The 13,415-nt window shown below is 39.4% G+C and overlaps 1 protein-coding gene across 3 annotated transcripts in view; it reads right to left on the reverse strand.

Moving 5' to 3' along the window:
* The window catches only part of CCNY (cyclin Y), a 341,523-nt gene that overhangs the window by 17,297 nt on the left and 310,811 nt on the right, over positions 1-13,415 (reverse strand). For all 3 annotated transcript variants that reach the window (XM_054592502.1, XM_054592503.1, XM_054592504.1), the window contains exon 8: positions 11,620-11,786. In XM_054592502.1, coding sequence (XP_054448477.1) covers positions 11,620-11,786 — 167 coding nt within the window. The remainder of the gene's footprint in view (positions 1-11,619; positions 11,787-13,415) is intronic.

Raw genomic sequence — 13,415 nt, forward strand, 5'->3', positions numbered from 1 at the left:
ATAGCTTCTATGTCCTTTTTCACGCTGATTAGTTTCCAATAATAGTTCCTCGTAGTTTCGCTGTAGTTTTTTTGTAATTCTCTCTGAGTTCACTGAGATCATTCAGCTTCCTTAGAACCGTTGTTTGGAACTCAATATCTGATAATTTACTTGCCTCTATTTCATTTAGTTCTCTTTCTGGGGATTGCTCCTTTCCCTTCGAGTGGACGTATTTCTTTGTTTTCCCATTATTTGTGACTCTTCTCTTTTGCTTCTGTTTCTTAAGTTGATCTGTCTTGAGTTCCTGGCTTTGTGGTGTGCACTTCTATGATAGGGGACCACTGTTTTTTCTTTCTGGATCCACCTCTGATGATGTCAGATGTTGTCCCTGTCTGACCTTAGGCAGTCTGTTTGAGACTTCCAGTAATCTCCTGTTTGTGGCTATATCCTTCAGCTGTTAATCTAGTCACTGTGCACTCAGCAGGCTTGCTTAGACATCACAGAGCGAGTCAGAATTCCACCTGGGGGCCGGGATACTGGTTCCTGTGATATTACTGCCACTCTTGGGGAGTGGTCTCTACCTGAGCAATATGGCTGCTGCCGTACTGGGGAGGAGTCAGCACCGAGATCCCACCAGCTACTCTCTCGTTCTTTCCCCAAAGTCTCTGTCTCTGATCTGTCCTCAAGTGTCTCCAGACCACTAAGTGCCCCCTTTAGCCGGGGATCTACTACCTGTCGCTGCCACTCTGCACTCAGCAGGCAGCTTAGCATGGGGCGGGACAAAATCCCACCTGACGGTGGGGCTACTGGGTCCTCTGACTCTGCTGCCACTCTGGGGTGTGGTCTCTGCCTGAGCAAGATGGCTGCTGCTGTATGGGGGATGAGTCACCACCACGATCCCAGCAGCTACTCTCTCAGTTTTCTTCCCAAAGCCTCCTTCTACAGTCTCTCCCCACTCTCTAGCCCACTCTCCCCTGCCTTTGCCGGAGTCCAGGGTAAGTGGTTGCAAACAAAAATTTATGCGTTGGCTCTTTAAACGGCTCTTTGTGTCTCCCCATTCTCCTGTCTCTGGCAGAGAGCAACCTTGCTGCTTTTTGCAACTGGTTGTTATCTGTGTATTTTTTGGGTTCTGGTGATGTAGGCGGGAGATCTCCACTTTTGGTTCAGACCCCACTCCTCTCAGGGGGATCCAACTGGCCCTTTCAATATCCTTCTGGTGCTGCCGTCCGTGGGCGCCCCGTCTGCTTTCTTGAGTCTCTACCGCACTCCTTACCAGTTATGTTTTGCTAAAGCTAATTCTCCTGTCTCTGAGATTATAAGGTTCCTCTTTCACTACTGTTCAGTTGTTTGTTCCAGGTGATTTCTCCACAATTTAGTTGTAATTCCAGGTTGTTCCTGGGAGAAGGTCAGTGTGACTTCCACTCGGTCCTCCGCCGTCTTGATTTTCTCTTCTTCATCTTCTTAAAGCAGTCCCGTTAGCATATCTTTTGGTGCTGATTTGGTGGAAGTGTATTCTTTTAGCCTTCTTTTGTCTGGGAAACTCCTTACTTTGCCTTCCATTTTAACTGAGAGCCTTGCTGGGTAGAGTAGTCTTGGTTGCTGGCCCTTGTTTTTCATGACTTCGAATATTTCTTGCCATTCACTTCTGGCTTGTAGTGTTTCTGTTGAGAAGTCAGCTGCTAGCCGTATCGGGGCTCCCTTTTATGTTACTACCTGTTTCTCCCTTGCTTCTTTAAGGATTCTCAAGGAGATGTTTAAATTAAGAAAAAAATGAGAACAGTCTAAGGGACCTCTGGAACAGCATGAACAGTATAACAAATCCGCATCATAAGGGTACCAGGATAAGAGAGATGTCAAGGAATTAAGAACGTATTTGAAGAAATAATGATTGAAAACTTCCCTAACTTGGTGAAGAAAAAAAGCCATACAAGTCCAGGAAGTGCAGAGCGTCCGAAACAAGATAAACCCAAAGAGACCCATACCAAAACACATATTAAAAGGCAAAAGGTTAAAGACAAAGAGAGAATCTCAAAACCAGCAAGACAGGGGCAGTTAGTTATATACAAGGATGCTCCCCTCAGATTGTTAGCCGATTTCTCAACAGAAGCTTAGTAGGTCAGAAAGGATTGACATGAAATATTCAAAGAGATAAAAAGCAAGGACCTACAACCAAGACTATTCTATCCAACACAGCTATCATTTAAAATTGAAGGAAAACTAAAGAGCTTCGCAGATGAGAAAAAACGAAGGAGTTCATTACTACCAAATCAATATTACAAGAAATGTTAAAGGGACTTCTTTAAAAGAAGATCAGTTTCTGAAGATGGGAAAGAAGTGGATGGGAGCTGAGCCCACTTGCTTATGCACTCAACTGGGTCACTTAGCTGATCTCCAGAAGGACAAAGTGAACACCCAACAGAATCTTAGCTGATATGAAGTTTGGAAGCCAAAGTGTGCAGAGGATGCCCCAAAACGGGCAGTGTGGAGGTTATATAAGCAGGTGAGGAACATTCCCCCGTGCGGTGCCAGAAACCATGGCTGCCACAGGGAAAACACTGGAAAGCCAGGTCAGAGATAGCAGTCTAGTGGGTCCCACCCCTCCCAGGGTGGGCAAATGGCAGACCCACAGGCACACACACAGCTGGCAGCACACCCAAGCCAGGCAGCAGTTGCCAGCCAGGACAGTGCCAGAGAGTGGGAGGGATCCTTGCGGCACCTGAGCTGGGAGAAAAGGCTGGCTATGACTGGCTGTGTCTGAGGTAGACTCTGGGCTTGCTGGAGAGCTGGAGTGTGTGGAAAGTAGGGCAGTGGCTTGGAGCTGCAGTGGCACCCAAAAAGACTTTTTTGAAAGGGGAACTGGGGTGCACTGGTTAGGGACCTTGTGCACGCAGCAGCCTGGCCAAAAAAGGGAGGAGTGTAGGCATGATTTGTTCCCACTCAGTCCACCAAATGGACTGCTCAAAGGGATGCAAAGCGAGGTGGTTTATTGGAGTCAGCCTGGTGCAACTGCACAGAGTGGAGTGCAGGACCCACAGTGCTCTGAGGGTGTGGCTGGAAACTGGGAACCTGTGAGTATTGTAGCCCAGACTTAGCCCACTTCCTTGCCAAACCACATGAAAGGAAAAACAGCTCAACTCCTCACTGCCTGTAGGAACCAGGAAGATCTGCAAAAGCTGCCAGGCCGGCTTAACCACCTCCAGCTGGTGGCTTTTTTCCTTTTCTCTTTTCCAAGAGTAAGACAGTTAAGGCCTAAGACAAAACCAGAGACAGATCCAGAAAGAAGTAAGAAGGCGAACAACAACAGCAGAGACAAATTTCACCTTGCTCTTCATAAGAACTTGCATGTTTTTGAAAAATTCTCTTTCTTCTTTCCATTTATTTTTGTTTTGTTTTTCTCCCTTTCATATTGCATTTTAATTTTTCTTCATTCACTTTGCTCGTATTCCAAATAACATAACTCTTGGTCTTTTACTTATTATTTGTTTTATTTAAGGTCATTATATATATTATATATATAGTGTACATATATACACATTATATATATACATATGTATATGTATATGTGTGTGTGTGTGTGTATATATATATATATATTAGAGATTTTATTTATTTATATTTAGAGAGAGGGAGAGAGAGAGAAAGAGAAGGAGAAAAACATCAATGTGTGGTTGCCTCTCAAGCACCCCATACTGGAGACCTGGTACACAACCCAGGAAGGTGTCCTGACTGGGAATGGAAACAGCAACCCTTTGGTTCACAGGCTGGCACTCAATCCACTGAGTCACACACCAAGCTCAGATTATATATTTTTTATCATATTACTGTTATTCCAAAACCCACACAGCTCCCTTCCCTGGTCTTAATCCAATTCACCATCCTCCTGAGCTATATTACTGTTGTGGTAAACTTCATTTTCTCTACACTACGCCATGTTCCTATTCTTTACTCATACTATTTCACCTCCATCTAACCTCACAAAAGTGCTCTTCTTTCTTAAGTCAGCTCACATTCTTTTCGTCCTCTTATAAACAGTGGCTGGTGGGGTGAAATACCAGTCATTGTTGTACTTCTCCAAAGGAACTCCCATTTGTTCATTATTTGTTTGTATATTAAATCCCACAGAATACTCTCCTGCTGTCTTACTTCATCTCACCTTCTCCCTGGCCCTGATCAGTTGAGTGAGGAATTTTATATCATTTTTTTTCCTTTTCTCTTTTTTCTCCCTCTCTCAACCTGGGCTTTACTCCTTACTCTTAATAGGGCGCTTCCGATGCTCTCAAAATCATATTTCTTTACCACAGACATCTCATATTCACTTCTCGCTTTTGTACAATATTCTTATTTCCATTATAGCCTTATTAAACTTCATTCAGCTATCACTGCTATCAACACTACTATGGGTTTTCTGCAATTTTACTCTTGTTGGTCTAATACCTTTTCAACTTCAAACCTCATAGTATATTCTTCCTTTTTCTAACCCCATTGTTCCTATTACCCTTTCGTGCTTTACTTCCATTTTAAATTTTGTTCTCTCCCTTTCTTTGTCTCAGTTCTATCCTGTCTTATCAATTCTCCTCCCCCTTAGCATTCAGTAACATTTTCCCCTGTCTTAGTCACCTCATGTTCCCTTTGTCATACCTTATAATATCCATATCTCTCTTCACCTTTATTAATCTTTGCTCAATTGTGGTTGAGACTGCTGATGTGGTAGGGGGAATCTTTTTGCTGATTTAGGTTTGGTAGTCTGGTAATACTGATTTGTTAACTAACACCAGTACGACTGCATCCAAGACAAGGTGGGAGTGGTGACTACCAGTAAGCTAACTGGAAAGGAGAACTCACCAACAAAGATGCCACCAACAGCTAAAGCCCGAGTACAACAACAGAGCCCACACAAATGAGAATCCAGACAAGGAGATCAAAGAGACCACACTGCTGAATCCACAGAGCTCCTAACACGACAAGTCCACCACATGAAAATAGCTGACAAAGCAGAGCACCCTGAGACACAGAAACAAATAAAAAGTGACCTAAAATGGGGAGACAAAGAAAAGAACCCCCAATCGAAAGGAATGGAAAAATCCCCAGTAAAAGAACTAAATGAAATGGCAGCAAGTAAATAATCACCCATAGAAGTCAAAAGAATGGTTATAAGGATTCTCAAGGAACTCAATGACAACTAAGTGACCTGAGTGGGAATTACAACAGCATGAAAAAGGAAAAAGACACTATAAACAAGAAATGGGAAGAAATGTAGAATACAGTATTTGAAAAAAAAAATACTCTAGAAGGAAGTACAAACAGGCTGGATGAGGAGAGGGAAGAATTAGTGAGCTAGAAGACAAGGCAGAAATAAATACCTGGGTAGAAGAGCTGCATGAAAAAGACTCATAAAGCATGTGGATAGCTAAAGGGAACTTCAGGACAACATGAAACACATTTGAATCATAGGATAACCAGAGGGAGAAGAAAAGGAGCAAGGGATAGAAAACCTGTTTGAAAAAATGACAGAATATTTCCTTAACCTGGAGAGGGGAAAAGCCATTCAAGTTCTGCATGCACAGAGAGTCCCAATCAAAAGGAACCCAAAGAGGCCTACTCCAAGACGCATTATAATTAAAATGCCAAATTTTAGCCTGTGAGGACAAAAAGACTTACCTGGTAGCCCGTTATTATGGCTACATCGGCCAAGAGTCTTCTCCTCTCATCCACAGAGGATGGGACATCTCAAGAGGGGTCAGCCTGCAGATGGATCCCACCACACCTTTCTCCCATGAAAAGACATTCTGCCCAGAGGGTCAGCCTGGATGATCTCCTTTAATCTCCTCAGGCAGCACTAACAGAAACCAGTGTGAGTCCCAGCAGTACAAATTTAAACCAAGCAGACCAAAATAACCCAGCAGGCTATGAAAACTGAATAGCCCTCGAAATTACAGCTCACAGAAGTATACAAGGACCTGCATATTAAACCTACACAAGGTGATTTTCTTGTAAAATAAAAGATTTCATTAGGATCCAGAGTATCCTAAAATAATAGGCAAAATATCCATGATACATTCAAAAATCATTGGTCATACCAAGAACCAGGAAGAGCACAAAACAGAATGAGAAAAACCCATAAACTTCTACCAATACTAAGATGAATCGGTTATTGGATTTAGTTGACAATCATTTTAAAGGATCTATGATAAAATACTTCAAAGAGCAATGACATGTTATATCAGTGCTAGTCAAACTCATAAGCAAAGGTAACTTACTTCTCATGTAAAAGATACATAATTTTAAAATTAAACCTTTTTTATTGTTGTTCAAAAAAATAATAATAAAAATAAAATGCCAAATTTTAAAGACAAAGAGAGAATCTTAAAAATAGCAAGGGAGAAATAGGAAGTAATATACAAGGGAGCTCTGATAAGGCTAGCAGCTGACTTCTCAAAAGAAACACTAAAATCCAGAAGGGACTGACAAGAAATATTTCAAGTAATGACAAGCAAAGGCCTGCAACCAAGACTACCCTACCCAGCAAGATTACTCATTTAAAATAGAAGGTAAAATAAAGAGTTCCCCAGAAAAAAGACTAAAAGAATACACCTACACCAAACCAGCATAGCAAGATATGCAAAGGGACTGCTTTAAGAAGATGAGGAAAAAGAGTGAGACAAAGAGGAGCACAGGTACAAAGGGAGAAAATGGCAATGAATAAGTACCTACCCATAATAGCCTTAAATGTAAATGGATTAAATGCTTCAATCAAAAGACATAGGGTAGCTGAATGGATAAGAAAACATGACCTGCATTTATGCTGTCCACAAGAGACCCACTTCAGAACAAAAGACCTACACAGACTGAAAGTGACCGGTTTGAAAAAATACTCCAAGGAAATGGGCAGCACACAAAAGCTGGGGTAGCAATACTTCTATGAGACAAAACAGATTTCCAAACAAAGCCATAAAGAGAGACACAGGACACTTCATAATACTCAAGGGAAGAATCCATCAAGAAGACGTCAACATTGTAAACATATATGCACTCAACACAGGAGCACCCAAGGCAAATCTTGAAGGACTTCAAGAATGATATAGATAGCAATATATATATATAGTAGGGGATTTTAACAATCCACTGTCAACAATGGATCTTCCAAAGAAAATATCAAAAAGGATACAGTGACACTGAACGAGGTCCTAGATCAAACGGGCTTTGATATAGATATTTTTATATATAGAACATTTTATATATATATAAATGGGTATATATATATATATATAAATGTTTTATATATATAGAACATTTCATCCACAAGAAACAAAATATACATTCATTTCAAATGCCCTTGGAACATTTCCACAGATAGACCACATTATAGGAAACAACACAAGCATCAACAAACTCAGGAAAATTCAAATTATATCAACCATTTCCTCAGACCACAAGGGCTTGAAATGAGAAACCAACCTCAAGGAAAAAAGTCAAAAACATTCAAATTTCTGGAGACAGAAGAGCATGCTATTAAAAAATGGATGGGTTAATAATGAGATCAAGGAAGAAATCAAGAAGTTTCTGGAAATAAATGAAAATGAACACACAACAGTCTAAAACCTATGGGACACAGCAAACGTAGTCCTGAGAGGGAAGTTCATAGCAATACAGGCCTACCTAAAAAAGACAGAAACATTACAAATAAAAAGAATAACCCTACATCTACCAAAACTGGAATAATAACAACAAAAAAAGCCCGAGTGAGTATAAGAAAGGACATATTCATGATCAGAGCAAAATTAAATGAAATAGAGATTAAAAGAACAACTTAAAGGATCAACCAATCCAGGAGCTGGTTCTTTGAAAAGATATATGAAACCAACAAGCCTTTAAGCAGATTCATTAAGATAAAGGACTCAAACAAATAAAAACAGAAATTAAAGAGGAGAGATTACAACTGATACCAGAGAAATACAAAGGATTGTAAGAAACTACTATGAACAATTACATGCCAAGAAATTTGAAAACCTTAATGAAATGACAAATTTCTCGAAAAATATAACCTTCCAACACTGACTGAAGAAGCAGCACAAAGCCTGAAAAGACTGATAACAGCAGGTGAAACTAAAGTAGTAATAAAAAAAAAACTCCTGGCACACAAAAGCCCTAGACCAGACAGTTTCACAGAATTTTACAAAACATTTAAGGAAGAGCTAACCCCTGTCCTTCTCAGACTATTCCAAAAAATCCAAGAAGAGGGAAGACTCCCAGACTCTTTTTATGAGGCCAGCATCATCGTAATCCCAAAACAGATAAAGACCCTACAAAGAAAGAAAACTACAGGCCAAAGTCACTGATGAACATAAACACTAAAATCCTCAACAAAATATTGGCAAAACTGCATCCAGCAATACATTAAAAAGATCGCCTACCCTTATCAAGTGGGATTCAACCCCCAGATACAATGATGATACAACATTCACAAATCAATAAATGTAATACATCACATAAACAAGAGAAAAGATGAAAATCACATGATCATATCAATAGATGCAGAAAAAGCATTTGATAAGGTACAGCACCCATTTATGATATAAACACTCAACAAAGTGGGATAGAGGGAGCACACCTCAACATATTAAAGGCCATATACAAGAAACCTATAGCCGACATCAAACTCAACGGGCTAAAACTAAAAGCTTTCCCATTAAGATCAGGAATGTGAAAAGGGCGTCTGCTTTCACCACTTCTATTCGACATAGTATTGGAAGTCCTAGCCACAGCAGTCAGACAAGAGAAAGAAATAAAAGGCATCCAAACTGGAAAGGGGGAAGCAAAACTGAAACTGTTTGCTGATGACATGATAGTGTACATAGAAAACCCTACAGACTCCACCAAAAAACTACTCAACCTAATAAGTGAATTTTGCAAAACAGCAGGATACAAAAGTCAATATTCAGAAATCAAAGGCATTTTTGTACACCAACAATATCAGAAACAGAAATCAGGAATAAAATCACATTTGCTCTAGCAACAAGAAAAAATAAAATACCAAGGAATAATTCTATTGGAGGAATTAGAAGACCTGTATTCAGAAAACTACACAACACTGAAGAAAGAAATCGAAGACACAAAAAAAACGGAAGCATATACCATGTTCACGTATTATAAGAATTGACATTATTAAAATGTCCATACTACCCAAAGCAATTTATAGATTCAACGCAGTCTCTATTAAAATATCAATGACATATTTCACAGATATAGAACAAACATTTCAAAAATTTATATGGAACCATGAATGAACCCAAATAGTCTCAGCAATTTTGAGAAAGAAGAGCAAAGCAGGAGAGGTCACAATACCTGTTATCAAACTGTATTATAAGGCCACTGTAATCAAAACAGTTTGGTACTAGTATAAGAACAGAAACATAGATCAATGGAATAAAACAGAAATAAACCCCAGTCTCTATGGTCAATTAATATGCAACAAAGGGGGCAGAAACATAAAATGGAAGAAAAAGAGTATCTTTAACAAATGGTGTTGGGAGATCTGGACATGTAAAAAATGAAACTCGACCACCAACTTAGACCATACACAAAAGTAAACTCAAGGTTGAAAAAAGATTTAAAATATTAAGTAGTAACACCATAAACGTCCTAGAGGAAAACATAGGCAGGAAAATCTGGGTATTCCACGCAGCAATATTTTCACCGATATATCCCTAAAAGCAAGGGATATAAAGGAAAGAATAAACAAATGCGACTACATCAAATTAAAAAGCTCTTCACAGTTAAAAATCAGCAAAATGAAAAGGGAACGAATGGTATGGGAAACTATGTTTGTAAATGATACCTTGGACAAGGGTTTGATCTCCAAAATATATAAAGAACTCACATGACTCCACTCCAGGAAGACAAACGATTCATTTAAAAAATGGGCAAAGGCTCTGAACAGACACTTCTCCAAGGAGGACACACACAGGGCCCAGCCACATATGAGAGAATGCTCAGCATCACTAGCCATCAGAAAGATGCAAATTAAAACCACAATGAGATAACACCTTTCACACCGGTCACAATGGCCATTATAAACAAATCAACAAACAATAAACGCCAATGAGGTTGTGGAGAAAAGAGAACTCTAGTACACACTTGGTGGGAATGCAGTCTGGTGCAGTCACTTTGGAAAACAGTATAGAGTTTCCATAGAAAACTAACACAGAACTGCCTTTTGACTTGGCAATTCCACTGCTGGGATTAAACCCCAAGAATCCCAAAACGCCAATTCAAAAGAACCTACGCACCCCAATGTTCATAGCAGCACAATTTAACAATAGCCAGTGCTGGAAGCAACCTAAGTGCCCATCAGTAAACGAATGGATCAAAACACTATGGTACATTTACACAATAGAATACTATGCAGCAGAAAGAAAGAAGGAGCTCCCACCCTTTATGACAGCATGGATGGAACTGGAAAGTAGCCAGGTGGTGAAAGGCAAATACAATAGGATCTCACCTGTAGATGGAACATGATCAACAAAACAAGCAAGCAAGCAAAATACAACTGGTGACATTGAAATAAAGAACAAACTGACAGTAACCAGAGACAGGAGAGGGGGCTAACATGGGAAAGAAGAGGCAGGATTGTCCAGGAACATGTATAAAGGACACATGGACAAAGAGGGGTAGGATCGAGGGTGGGAGATGGCATGGACAGGGAGGTGGGGAGTCATGGTGGGAAAATGTAGACAACTGTACTTGAACAATTTTAAGAAAATGAAAGCCAAGCAAACAATATGAGACAAATTATAGCAATGAATAGTGTGAGAATTGCCTCTAACCATACGCAATTGGAAGTAGTCAATCCTTATTATCTTCCAAAACATCTCCTTCCTCCTAAGAGGCTCTGATCCTATTTACTGAATCATGGACCCCAGATATCCCAGTGACTAGATGTGCAGGTCTCCTGTTAAGAGTCTGCACCTAAATCTGAGGACTGAACCATCTGAGAAATCCTAAGGCTGCCCTGAGAGCTGTGGGATTGATGACCCTCCCCTCTGCCCAGGGTTTATGGTAGCTCCAATGAGTTGTGGGTACTCAAGCCCAGATGGGAGAAAATGCTGCCCTAACAATGAACTTGCATGACAGGCCTCAGGGACAGAATGCTGATTTTAAGCAACTAAACATGTAAAAATTACAAAGCAGTAAAAATTTTTTCTTTGAAACTAAAACGAAACATAATGTTTTAGCTCTTCTCCTTTTTGAGTAGGGTGCTGCCCATAAATGACTGGTGCAGGACATTAACTCTGTGTTATCAGTTTGCAGTGAGACACAACTGGGATGGAAACGACCACAGACTGCACAAGGCATTGGTCTTCCCCTTCCAAAGGAAGTTGAAGGAAAGTTTGACTATACCATAGTTTCCATAAACCAGTTTCAGAAAGCTAAGTGTTGCCAGTACCTGTTCATGATCCACAATGAAGAGAAACGCAGGTTTTTGCATATATTATTCCACAGCCATGCCCTTGTTATATATCAGCTCCCAACAGACATTCAATCAAATTCATTCTACACAACCTCCTTCAAAGAGACACAATCTCCTTCATAAACAGGGACTACACCCTGCCCCTCCTCCAACATTCCTCTCTCCCAACTCACATATCCTCCACCGTGATGTCTTTCAGGATCTGGCAGTAATCCACATTCCACACAGCCTGGTCATCCCACACCTTGGAGGCCAGCAGGATCGCCCCAAGGACAATTCGCTTCCAGTTGGCTGGACAGATATCTATCTCTGCATACGTTAGAAGTCTTTCAAGATACACCTGGGAGACAAGAAAATGCCAAAGCTAAGCAACTTGAATTGTTTTCTCTCACATATAAACATATATAAAGAAATTCTAAAATGGTTTAATTTCATTTCACCAGCCTTTAAACAGGGAGTTATTACCTAATCATACTTACTTTTAAAAAGTCAAGGGCTCAAATAGTCTGATGTACAATGTATACACTCTGCAACTGGACTGTGTGGATGTAGCTGCCTTTTAAAAGACTGTAGGCAAAAACAAACTCCAGGAACCATAGCTTAATTCTTCTACTCTGTCAACTATGACTGTTATACAAATGCAACAAACAACAATGTTCCAATAAGTAGAACAAAGAATGTGAAAGGAATAAACCTATCTTTATCTGTAGTTTTTTTAATTAAATATTTTTATTTTGAAGTATTTGTAGATTTATATGCAGTGTTGATACACCTATTGTGGTAAAATATATATAAAACTTACCATTTAACCAGCTTTAAGTGTAAGGTTCTGTGGCATTAAGTACATTCATACTGCTGTGAAATCATCACTGTCCATCTGTATCTCCATAAATTTTTCATCTTCCCAAATTGAAACCCTATACAACAACCCTGCATTCCTCTCCCCCAGCCCCTGGTAATCACCAGTCTACTGTGTCTCTGTGAATTTGACTACTCTAGGTACCTTATATAGGTGGAAGCATACAGTATTTTTCCTTCTGTGTCTGACTTATTTCAGTGTGAAGTAGTACCTCACTATGGTTTTGATTTGATAAATCCATTTTTTGATTTTTTAATTGTATTTTTTCCATTACCATTTATCCCTCCCCCAACAATCACCACACTATTGTCCATGTCTATGAGTCTTTTCTCCTTTTTGCTTCATCCTTTTACTCCCTAACCATCCATAGCTGTCAGCCTTTTATCCGAGTCTGTCTCTATTTTGCTCGTTAGTTCAGTTTCTTCATTAGATTCCATGTATGAGCGAAATCATATGGTATCAGCTAAAGTTGGAAAATAAAACCAAGTAAAATAAGATTTATAAACTAACACAATTTAGTCTGAGGGCAGACATCAGAAAGACCCACAAAGCTCACCAACTGGTTTGGGTAACAAGGTAAGAATGCCTTTTAAAATATCCACTGCTAAAAAATCTGTTTATCCATATGTTTTATACTTCCCTAAGTCATGAAATTATTTTTCTATAGTTTCCCATGTACAAAGTGGAACTACTGCATCAGAAATAAATATATTTAATCATCCATATTTTTTAATAACTTGCTAACACAAAAGAAATCTATATAGTTAAAATTATTCATAGTTTATAAGGCCTGCAAAGTCTTAAAATATGCAATTTCTAAAAAGGCATGTGCAGAAAGCAAAATGTTAAATACACAACTAAACTATAGGTTATTTTCAGCTAAATAATATCAATGTTCATAAATGGGATGGGGAAAGTTAAAAAAGGGAAAGAATCCACACCCTGTTACATCATTAGGGTTCTTGGGAGGAGTCTACATTTTAGGAAGCTCTTGAGAAACAAGGCAATTAACAGATTAATTTCAAGGAGTTTGTTAAATGACATGAATGCAGAAGTAGAACAATAGGATAGTGTTAGAAGCTGATTAATAGTTATACATCAAAAGAAACC

Source organism: Pteronotus mesoamericanus, unplaced genomic scaffold (genome assembly GCF_021234165.1).
Source record: "Pteronotus mesoamericanus isolate MK-2021 breed Mesoamerican mustached bat unplaced genomic scaffold, CSHL_Meso_final scaffold_36, whole genome shotgun sequence".
Taxonomy (NCBI): domain Eukaryota; kingdom Metazoa; phylum Chordata; class Mammalia; order Chiroptera; family Mormoopidae; genus Pteronotus; species Pteronotus mesoamericanus.